This window comes from Apteryx mantelli, chromosome 4, assembly GCF_036417845.1.
Source record: "Apteryx mantelli isolate bAptMan1 chromosome 4, bAptMan1.hap1, whole genome shotgun sequence".
Classification (NCBI taxonomy): Eukaryota; Metazoa; Chordata; class Aves; order Apterygiformes; family Apterygidae; genus Apteryx; species Apteryx mantelli.
Window position 1 is genome coordinate 59,791,797 of NC_089981.1, and position 12,344 is coordinate 59,804,140.

Genomic DNA, 12,344 nt, shown 5'->3' on the forward strand with positions numbered 1-12,344 from the left:
GATACTCTGTTTCTTAAAAATCTTTATATCAGGATTGGCGACCTTTCTAAAAGGTGTGTTCAGTTTCAACTACAATTTGTTGAGCTTGATACAGGAATTACTGGGTTTCATTTTATAGTTTGTACTGTGCTGGAGCTTAGGCAGTTTTTATACATGTCTCTTGATGTTAAATCTATGAATTCTTGATGGTAGAATGATCATGGTCCTGGCTCTGTTGCTTTTTAAAGAAGTTAAAGGAAGTATGCTTTAATTGGGCCGCTCCTGACAGTCTTATCGTTCGGTGTTCTTATACCATCGAGTTTACAGCGTACTACTCAATGCCACAGGTTGGTGTGACAGGGTGCTTTTCCTGCATGGATTCTGGTGTCATGGAATTTGTTCTTTCTAATACCACCTTCAGTCTCTTGGGAAGATGTTCTTTTCCAAGATACTTTTATTTTTAATGCCTGTATAGGAAATTCTGTAGTGTAGTCTAGTCCATAATGAATTAATTCACTTGAATTATTTTGGAATGTAGTTGTTTTCTCTGATTCTGTCTCAATTCCATGCACAGCACATCTCAAATTGTAGGGTGAGAGAAGTTTATAACTAATAGTAACCGCAGTGGTGCCTGCAGCTTCCTTTTTCCAGAAGAATATTCATTATTTGCTGTTTAAGGCAGATTGTTTAGTCAAGTAGAGATCAGAATTCTAAAAATAATAGTGAAGTTAGACTTTATTTTTCCCCTTGATGTTTTAAGTAATGCTTGTAGTTATTTTATATATTGCCGTAATGTTTTTCTGAACACAAAACTGGCAAAATAGAACCCATTTATTATAACATTTTTCATTTTATTTGAATGTGTGTGAAAGACCATATACCTAACAAGGTTTAAAATATTCTTTCATGTAGAAAATGAAAGGTGCTAAATATATCTTTCTGTTTTTACAGGCTAAAGCCTATCTAAGGATAGCTATGGAAATAGTAAGACGACTGCCAGTACCTCCTGCTTGAAGTGTTTATCACTAAAACTTACTAATAAAGCAGAGGAAGAAGAGGCCTGCTACTTAATTATATGGACTCCGTATTTGATTTCTAAGAACTTTTTAAAAGTTAGTTTCCCAGAGTTTAAAATACAATTGTGTTATTTACTGTTTTTTTCAAGTCGTTGTTTGGCCATGTCCAAATGGATTGAAGTATGCAAAAGATGATAGATGGTATTTAACTGCTGATTTGTAAGATCACAGAGCAGGAAGAGATAAAGTATGGCTTTTGGATGTCTTCCATTTTAACATCAAGAATAAAAAGCATCCTCTTCAGCCAAGCAGAATGATGATAACGATGCCAAGGCATAAACCCTGCTTAAAAGATGACATTTGCAATACCCTAATTCCTGTACATTTTGTTTCAGCTTTTTATTTGCTTGTTTAATTACCAGCCTGACCATAAATAAGGTTTGCAAAATTTGAAGTAGCAAACTCAGTTATATAACTGCAATATGTTTGTGTGTTCATCTTAAAAAAACAAAAAAAAATCCCAAATGCCCCTGCAATATACTCTTGAAGATTTTTTTTTTTTTATACTGGATCATGAGCAAATTCTCTTTTTACTGGATAATGTTGGATCATGAGGTAATTCACAGTTTATTGGATAATGAACTACACCACCCTTAGGTATATTTCTTGACTACATTGCATTATAATAGACCCAGATAGAAGACTAGGTAACAAAAGGTCTTCACTGAAAGCCAGATGTTGCACCTGAGCTCACTTTGCCAGGAGATGCAAATGATCACGATAAATTAAATTCATAATTGCATACTCTTAACAGTGCAGCAGGTTCGACTTTGAATGTAAAGCTACAACTTGGAAGGAAAGAAAGATTGGATCTTCAAACTGCATGGCCTTCTGTTTTTGTTTTTTTATTGCCTTGTATTCTGTGATCTTTATTTTTGTGTTGGTGTGTGGAAGTGAAGAAATATGCCTTCAGAGAATGAGTTTCCATTTACAATTAAATGTTTCAGTTGACATTTAGGCTCACTCATCTACACAATCAAGTTTAGACATCTTAAACATAAAATCTTAACCGTACTGAAATCTAGGGAGTTTTGTTATTGACCTCAGTGGGACCAAGATTTTTCCTGTAAGTCCAAGTAAGTACTTGTAAATTTTGAATTAGTTGTTTTTCCTATTGAAGTGGTAGAACATAAAAGGTTAATGTTGCATTAGGAACATTTAAATCATACACACCCAGAATTTGCATGAGAAAGTTAGACACAAATTGCAAGCTGAATTTTAAGCTTTAGCTGATTTTGCAAACATAAATTAGGTACTCCAAAACTGTTGGTCTTTTACTTCCAGTCAGTATCTATGCATGTACTTGAACCCCCACTCACCCACCAAAAGAGATCTCTCTAGCCACTAAGACTGTGGTTTGTGGATTTCTTTAAGCCTTAAATTTCTCTTCACAATAACAAAAGTTTTAATTGTTATTTGAAGTTGTAAAAGAAAAATACTTTGCAAATCAGATTTTCTCTACTAATTCCATTTGGGTTTAAATTCTTACCCATTCTAGTTTCTCTGATTGGTGATCATAGTGATGAAATAAATTAGTGAATAGAAAAAACAGCAGAAGCAGCTCATCTTCACTGTATTAACCAAAAAAACCCTTAATTGTGAACTTCCCTTCAAATTAGCTAGACCCATTTGGCAGAACATACTGGTTCCAGCTTTCCTTATGTTAATTACTGCTGGGAAACTTTAAATTTACGCTAGCATCTATATTTTAAATGTTACCTACTGAGTACTGTGCCAATGTGAGTATTCTAGATATTTGAAAGTCAGGATGAAATTTATTTTGCTTTAAAACACTCAAATTATCTCTCTTACTGGGTGTAATTAGCATTTTTAGGAGGGGTTTGGAAGAAAGCCATTGAATTTGTCTTCCATCAAGTGTGCACTAAAGATTTAGTTCCTTTTCTGAAAGCGTATGATGAAGATGCATGTATTAAATTGTTAAATGTTTAAAAAGATACACTTTAGAGTGTGCTTTAGAGGGGAGTTTATTAAATACAGTATGTGATCCTTGCAGAAAAAAGCTTTGTAGAAATATTTAAACAAATATCTGTTTCTGGTTTTCAGCCTTCAAGATATTTAAAGATTAGTCATTAGCTCTGGTTGGTACCCTGCACTGTTCATCCCACTTGCACAGAGCTGCCTTGTAGTAGTACAGTCCCTTAGAGTTTATCTACTGAAAACAGTGGAAGAGCTTGCTTTCAGTGGGATAGGAACAAACAACAAATGCCTAGAAAGGTGGTTGTGCGAGGAATGTTGATGTTCATGTGCATGCTGTTCACGTGCATTAAGATTTTTAGCAAGATCTGTATCTGGTGACATACATTAACTCTGAAGGGTGAAAGTTACTTTTGGGGGAAAGAAACAGAAAAGGGAAAACTCCCCCAGCATCTGGCAGGGAAGAGAAGCAATGGGGGTCCCCAGATGAATATTTCTTCCTGGGGTGGCCTCTTCAGTGCAGCAGGTAGATTCCCTTATAATACCTTTCCCATAGTAACTATATGGTTTTCATCAGGACCTGCTCAAGACTTGCTATTGCCTGTTCCTGCTTATGATGCTGTTGGCACTGATTGGAGCAGGCTTTGATATTGGGCAGGTGCTGCATACTGGTTCATTGGTAAACCTTGTTCATATATATTATTGAGCTCCCTAATGTAACTATGGCCAACGAGTAAGAGAAAGGGAGGAAAGAAGGGGTGATTCTCATGCCAATGGGAGTATCTGCAGGTTCCCAGAAGACCTTGCCATAACAACAATATTGGGCTTGCAGGAGCAAGGCTGAGAGAATAGCAGCAGGTGAACAGTAACAAGAGAAAAATACACAGCAGTTTAGATGAAAGATTATAGAGCTGCAAGTGAAAGGTGGGCTACACAATTGCAAATGGCTTTAGCGTTGCAAAGGCTAGGGCACCGGACACCAAGATAAGGGGTTTCAGATACTCCAGCAGTGCAGATAATAGTCTGCAACCCTGAGACTGACATATAAACTCCATACTTCCATACCTAAATTGTTCCTTTAACAAAGGTAATGTGGCATCATTCCTGTCTTTCCAAATCTCATTGGTGTGGGAAGCACTCCATGCTGACTTTTCCACAAAGATTGCAGTGCTTGCACAGGATACAAGAGACTCGTTCTGTGCTCCGCTTTACTTTGAAAGAATCAAATCCATAGCTCCTAACCTTAGAACAGTTCCTGGCTTAGACTTTGCTAAGGAGAACTGGGGAGTATTTGTCACTTCTTCTGAGGAAGCTGTATTGCTTATGCAAGAGATAAGGAATATAGTCCTAATTACAGCTAATTTTTTTTAGTCTAATGACTTGGTCTGTATTCTGATCCTTGCTTCCAGCATTATTAATGAACTTTCCTTAAGGAGTCTGTGAATAAAATGAATAATTAGTTCTTCAGATAAGGTCTGACATCTGAGGTGCTTACAGAGGTAGGAAAAGGTTTTGAGGCTTCTGCTTTTGGATTTTGATACCCGTGTGTCACTTTAGGCTCTCATGGCCACATCTGGGCCTATATTGTTATCCTCCTTATTTAACAGGAAGACTTCCTCATGGAGCTGGTTAGATGGACAGGTTCCTGCTTAGGGACTCATGACAATAAGATGAACCTGGATTGCTGATTTAACTTCAGAATTGACTTATGACAGAAGTTATCATTTCTTATAATGATTACTTTTTTATTTTGGCAGCATATCAGCCAAGGTTCCAGTGTGTCAACCACATGTCACAGAAACATAAAAGAAAAATTTCATTCAGGAAATAGCTTGCAGCCCAAATTTAGGACTTATCTTTTTTGTGGATTGTGTTTTACACTGTAAAGATACTAGACTGGCAAAAAGTATATCCAATGGTCTGTATTTTTTCCATTATCTTCATATATTCAGGGAGGGTTTTCAGCTTCTTTTCAGAACAAAGAGGACAGATGCAGCTTGTCATTCCTTATGCACCTATTATTCTCAGTTTCTCTGTTTGTATGAGCCTGCATCTGAATATTCACTTTAATCGATGCAAATAAATAATTTCTCCTAGGGAGTACATGAGTCTTTGAGCAGGCTAGTGCAGAGAACATCTGTTGTCCTTTAACATCATTTTGAGGGTTTGCAGATTTAGTTGAAGTGTTTTCACTCATACCACTGGGATTTTCTAAAACTTGTGTTATTTCCTGTGGTCCAGGGATTGTTTCGTCTTTCCTATAAGGAGGAAGAAAGAAAACTCTCACTCTTGCCTCCCTCATGTATACTTCCTGTCACTAAGCAAGGTCTATTTTAAGAATACAAACTTTTGGTTACTTTATAAATAAACAGTTTTCATAAAAATACTTTTTATGGTATCAGAATAATTTTCTATCCTTTCTCCTTTCAGGGATATTTTTTTCCAAAACTAAATTTGAAGAAAAGCTATAATGTAATTTTAAAGCCTAGTCTGGCTGTGTATTCAGGAGAACTAAATAATGTGAGAAACTTTTTTTTTCTTTTTTTTTTTTTTTAAGTCAAGCCCATATGCTAGTTCTAGTAGATTTAATTTTGGAGTGTTCCTCTGGTGTGTGAATGTTATAAATATTTTTACATTTCATTAAGTAAAACTGTTAAAAATAAACAAAAGTTCAGAAGCCTGAACATTTTCCTGCTCAACAGTAAGCATTTTGGGGGTGGTGTGAGATTTGTTTGTAGGAGGGTCAGACAGGCCAGGATGATTTTACATGTTGCTTTATCTGCTGAATCAGGAAGTTTCTATATGGCTCTTTCTAGAAGAAGAATTTCCATATAAACAGGCTTTTGTCTCTGATACCTTGAGGCCTCTAATTAATTACATTTTAGACTGAATCTGGGAGAATTTGGGTTCACACTAACCACTTCCTGTTGCTGGATAATAGGACCCAATAGCTATTTTGGAGAGTTACTTTTTAAAGCAAGTGTTAAAAGGCTGGGAAAATGTGCCTCATAAGCATCTAGGCTTTGAAAACTCAGTCTAATAAAACCCACTTTTATTTGTGAGTGCCAGCACTACTGACATCTCTTTTGTAATACCTTAATATCCTAAGCTTTTAGAAAGCCTGTGAATTTGTTGCTTGTTTGCACATTTTATAAATGCATGTTTTACAAATGCATTTCTTATTAACATAGATGCTGCTACTTCACTTTTGGCTTACTTTCTCTACACTGTAAATAAACCACTTTAGAAAAAGGGTTCTTCCTTGACTATTGTTGACACGTCTAGAAAGTTATTACTCTGGAAAAAGAAGTGATAGGATTGATGCTGAATGCCATGTTCGCTGTTGGGTTAATATAGGAAATTTTAATCATGGTCTCTCTGAATGTTTTTCAATATCCTGATGGGAAATTTAACTTCACTAATTTGAAATGAAACTGCTGATAAAATGCCTTTTAATTATCAAGAGTATGTAGTTCGTGAACATTGAAAACAGCACATTTTCAGAGTAATTTATTTAAAATATTCCTATTTTTATGATTTTTAAGCACAGTTTTTAAGAAGAACAAGTGTGATACTGCCTAAAGGCATTTGGACGAACTCTTTTGCTGTCAAAATGGATTGTTTTCCACTGGCTGAAAAGTTCTGCCATTTTCACTAAGAATGACTCACACAAATTAGTCAACATCAATATGTGTGTACAGAATCCTATATATGAATCTGCTGTAGCAGTCTGAGAGATGACAGGGAAGGAGAAAATATACTCATATTTGCCTAGAATGACCTCGTGCCAGGAAGCAATAGTAATTTGTTTAGAAAACTAAAAATACAGGTAGAATTGTATTTTTAGTAGAGGCAGATGGCTAAGGGCAAAGCAGGGGATGTCTTATTAGTCTGTAAATGTTACTGGCATATGAAAGGAGATAAAATATTTATACTGTCAGAAATACAATTGGGAACGTATCTCTCCAACTTCTGGCAGAAATGTACAAATAGGGAATATGTGACCTGGAATGCCTGGCACCCCAGGGAGGTATTGATCTCAGCGCTTCAGAAATGTGTCGGGACAGAATAATTAGATCACTGCAGATCACCAGAACTCCTAATTTATGACACAATTTCTTCATGTTAGGTAAGCTATAGAAACATCTATTTACAAGGAAACAGTTGAAAACATTTGCCATAAAATGTCATTTGAGAAACTGGACTGACTTCTCTCTCAGTTTTAGGTCAATCCGCATTACGTTAGACCACATGCCATTACCAGGCAGTTTATCGAAGTTAGCATTTTAGTTGCCTTTACCACAGGAGCTGAACTTGAATATGAGAGGGAGATATATAATCACTGCAAAGTATCTTTCCTTACACTTGGGTGATACCAAAAACCAAGGAGTCATTTTGAATAACTTACTGAATTACTGTACCAGAGCTTAAAATAAATTAAGCTGAAGTTTCATCCTATTCCAGTCAGTCTTTTCAGTCAGCACTATACAAAATGTTTTGGGTTTCCTTTTTCAGCACTTTAATACTGCAGCTGGATCACCAAATAAAGATTTAAATACACTTTTGTGTGGGAGCTCCTAGAGGGAATTTCATGCTTTGAAGTGAGATTATATCATCTTCTTCTAAACAAAACCAAGAACAGTAGGGGAGTTCTTTGTTTTCTGTTTTGTTTTCAGGAACTACAGTCACCGTAACATAAAATATCATGTGGATATCATTTTGGGTAGTCTGATGGAACTGTCCTAACCAATAGCTAACCATATCTTGTGAATGCACAACCAGTGTGACACTCCATTTTTTCCTGTATAAATGTCTTTATTAACCTGATCTTCATTGGTAAAGGAACAATAACAAACTGTGACAGATAAAATGCAAAGGACACTTGAGAAGCACGTGACTTAATTATTACAATTAAGTATAGTAAAAATATCTGTTGAACACAGATTTTCAATGGAGCATGTGCATGCATAGAAATTAGAAGAGCCAGCTTCATTAAAGTGGTACCAGAGCAGTTTTCTCTCCAAGGTGAATTCGAAACTAATTCTGTGATTTGAGATTGACAAAAGTCACACCCTAAAACATAGCCTTAAACCTTTAGACTGTATGTTCACATTTCCCTAACACGGGAAATGACTCACTGAAATGTTTATTCTTCACAATGTGGTCTACTGTCCCTAGGAAAATAAGAATCTATTTACAAGGTATCAGTGCTTCTTATCAAACTGTGCAATATCCATGCCCAGGACTGGTACTGGTCAATGTTTATTAGTAGCTGGTATTTTGTTTTGTAGAAGGACAGTAGCTGTGTGTAATACTTGAGTATCATGATCTTAAATTGCACCTGTCTGTATTATCATCACTGCAGACTATGATCATTGCTTTGATTTATTTTCCATTTCAGTAATGCTGCGTGATTTATAGGCAGTGCATGACCCAGTATTTTGTAAGTGTTACCATTTACAAGAACTACAGATAAAATACTGCACCAGGAATGACCCTTTAGCAATGACATTTTATCCTTGCAACCCCATCCCTTTGGGAGGAGCGCTGTGTGGGCACTGGGAGCAAGAGTGGAATCGGGAACTGTTCAATCTCCTTGTTATTTGGGCCTGTTGGGACACCGAGATAATTGAGAGGCGGTAATATGGTACAAAGGAAGCATCTTTCCATGTTGTGTATGAACGTAGAACTAGTAAGAAAGGAAACCTGGAGGAAAGTTGGAACCTCTCTACTGTTCTTTTTCTGTCCTTTTCACAAGGAAGACCCCTTTCTTGCAGCATTGGAAATTAGGAGTTTTAAGTCACATAGCTTTGATAAACCATATCTTTGCTATTTGTATTATTGCTGTCATAAAAGATAAGTGTTTTTCCCCATTTATGTTCTAATATTATTTCCTTATCCCTAATTCCTTAATATATTATTTCCCTAATGTCCTTGATGTTTTTGTTATCATACTGTTTGCCTACTGCGCACTGATCATTGATGCTACTAGTTATTACTTACTACCTCACTTTGTAGAATAGGTAATTGTTTCCCTGCATATATAACAAGAAAACACCACATTGTGCTTTCATGCATAAAGTGCATCTCTTCTGCCTTCTGTTGGGGCTCTACTATAAAAATATGGGAAGGAATGTGTGTGTGATTGTTTTATTTTTAGCCAATTGTATGTTTTGTAAATAACCTTTACTTAATTTTAAAATGTGCTAGTAAAGCAATACCATAATAAAATGTGAAGGTATTTCTGACTAACATGCTTTTACTGTTTTCCAGGTTCCTGTGAAAGGCAGTGTGTTATCCATAATCTTTAAACTGTTCTTTTTCTTTTAAAGAAGTGACAGTGTTTAATAAGTTCAACTAAGAAACAAAAATCAGAAAACTGGTGATACCCTTTCTGATGGGGTATATGAAATGCACATTTTGTGTAATCTCTGTACTCTCTAGCATAACTTTTCATCCCACTAATGCCCCTAAAAAGTAAAACGTCAGAGCCTGGCATTCAGGTACATGAGTAATTGGGTGGAGAGGAGGAGGAGAAGTGGCCAACATAGCGTGTGAGGAAGGTGATTTTGCTGTTTGCATTGTAGCAGAGAAAAGCTGAGAAGATATCTGCTTCTCAAAGCCAAGTTTTAAGAGTAGTGGTCTCATTACAAATTAAAAATTTTGTGACTTCTTGTTCCCTGGTTGTAAATAAGAATTCATTTCACTCCTGTGATGTGTTGTGGAGAACCAGATGACTATCTCTGTGGGTGGCCAGTTACTTCTTGACAAGAGAGGCAGCAGTGAAATTTGCTATCAGCACATGTCTTACTGTTCAGTAAGATTATTATGTTTTGATTAAGATCAGTTTATTGGTGTTACTGTACACAAACAAATTGATTCAACCCTTGAAATTGCCTAAAAAGTTGTTCCTGATGGAGAATATTGACCTCCATTGATTTTGTCCTTTAAGACAGCTGACTTGGGTGAGTGGTGCAAAATCATTGACAGACCTCGAGTCTGAGGTGCACAACTTTGCTTATGTATGGGGGAGGCAGGGGAAAGCCATCCCAAAAGTTGAACTGATTCACCACCATTCCCTGGAAACCTCTGCCAGGCTCACTTCCAGTCCAGCTTACCATGAAGAAGTTTGAGCATTTGTGCTCTTTTAATGACCTAATAGGAGAAGAGGATCTTGTAGAGCAGCGATTCCAACAAGAACAGAAATACTGTCAAAGCAAATTTATCCTGGAGCTTGTATTAATTGTTAGTTACCAGTGTTTGTCATTATTTTTTTCAGCTGTTGTTTTGGTGTAAGCAATGTCAAGTGATTTGACAACAGCAGTAAATGGCACTTTCAGAAGTTTAGATGCAGTTTGAGCATGCTTTTAGCTGTTAGTCATCCATAGGCTAGCATTTCTTTCTGGGGAACACCCATTCTGAAAACAGATCCAGATTTTGGCATAACAATGCTATTTGTTGTGGTACCCAGGCTGACTTTTCAGCTGTGCAGTATCCTTGACTTCCCCAGCTTTATGCAAAGCAAGTGTGGCATAGTGCTATTCTGCTTTGGGCACAGCAATTTGCTGGCTTATTGCAGCCTGATGCAGTGATTCTGACAGCAGTCCTGCTAAACGGACACTCATATGAACTGCAAAACATTTTGTAAATGCTGATGTTTATAATATAAATCCTGGTCCAACCTCCTACGTTGCATTGCAGGGGCTCAAAGCGCCAGCTCACTCTGAGGGAAAATCAGTCCCTTTAGTTTTCACTATGAGAGCTATAAAAGGATGCTTCAAGGAGGAGTTGTCTTTCCTAATATTTCTGGGTAGTGGGAATTTTCCCAGCCCCCTGTGGGAGACAGCACAGGCTGTGGGAGCAGGCTGCCAGCCCTGGGGCTCAGCAGCAAGCTGAGCGAGAAGGACCTCATCTTCAGGAACCGGGTGTGAGGGCACAGCCCACCCCTGCTGCTTCATAATTGGATTTCCCCCTTTACTCCTCTGTAGGCTCCTAAATCAAGTCTGGGTGTTGCTGAACCCCTTTACATTGTGTCCTGCACTGACAGCCTGTCCTTTGGGATTGGTTGGAAAAGCGCGTATTAGACCATAACCAAGTTAGATATCACGGCCAATGGAAAGGAAAGGTGGTAACAGTTTTCAGCAACAGATGAAGTCCATCATACAAAGCCAAGGGGACTACTGGGTCTATGTGAAATTACAGGGACTTACAGGTAGGTATGCGAATCTGTGTGTTTACAAACTAATTGCAGGTTTTGTTTAAAGAAGAATATCCTGCAGAAGTGTGTTTTTCACCAGTGGTGAGGAAGAGGGAGAGCAGAGGAAGTGTAGAGTTGTGGCTTTATAGGGAAGCTATCCCATGTGCAACTAATGCAATAATTCTCTAATTTAGATACTTGATCTAGGTCCTCTCTTCTGAAGAATGTTATCGCTTTTTTTTTTCTCACCATCACTGTGTTCACCATTACCCTTCCTGCCATGATTTCCTAAAACAATGGAGTGTTTCCTTTCATGGCTTTAATCTAGCTATTCCATTTGGGGATGAAATAACAGCTTTCAGTAATCTAAAAGAAAAGAGGTGGCTTGAGGACAGTTTTTCCTCTTCTGGTTCATTCTGCATTGCAAAGGGCTTACAGATCACACATTTTTAGCTATTATGTCACGTAGATTCACCTTTTACATGTCTTAGTAAAGTCAGAGAGCTAAACTCTTCAGCAGCTCTGCACAGACAGTTTTTCCCTGTTCTGACTATCATTTCCATAATCCTTGTGCTCCATCAGCAAGGTTGTTTCTTTAAATGCCTGTAGAAGAATGAAACAACACATAGTGGTTTATCTCATGATTATCTAATTATCTTTGATTTGAATTAATAGGATTAAGGGCTCACATTATATTTGTTAGATATCTGCTGAACCATTCCTTTGCAATTTATCACACAAAGCTTGTAAACTGCATCTGCAGAGAAGCAGATATGAGAAAAATAAACACTATTTTTATCTCCCTTTTTTGCACAAAAACTTTCTCCTGCAAAAATCAATAACTTTGTTCATTGACTTTTCCATCATTTAAAAATAAAACCACCTGGTTCTTACTTCTTCCACTTTCTTTAAAAGACTCAGTTACTCAATGGAGAACATTCTGAGCAAGGTCTTACCTCCACGTTCCAGATAGCAGGAGGCTCTGGAGCCGGCAGCAACGTTTGGGTGATGACTTGCAGAATGGGCTGACTGAAGCAATATATTCATTTGAGGTAGATGCCATTATTTAGTTCCTTACAAGAAAATATGCATATTTCTTGGCTATGTCTTCATGACACATATGAAGAAAAATGTTCCTTGTTAATTTAATATGTAAT

At 37.1% G+C, this 12,344-nt stretch overlaps 1 protein-coding gene across 4 annotated transcripts in view; it reads left to right on the plus strand.

The window, feature by feature from the left end:
- Positions 1–12,344, plus strand: part of NUBPL (NUBP iron-sulfur cluster assembly factor, mitochondrial) — a 139,212-nt gene that overhangs the window by 111,370 nt on the left and 15,498 nt on the right. For 3 of the 4 annotated variants that reach the window (XM_067296713.1, XM_067296709.1, XM_067296711.1), the window contains one exon: positions 931–5,376. The exons of the other annotated variant lie outside the window; for it this stretch is intronic. In XM_067296713.1, the coding sequence (XP_067152814.1) occupies positions 931–993 (63 nt within the window). In that variant the 3' untranslated portion in view covers positions 994–5,376. Of the gene's footprint in view, positions 1–930; positions 5,377–12,344 lie in introns of those variants that run through there. 4 annotated transcript variants of the gene reach the window in all.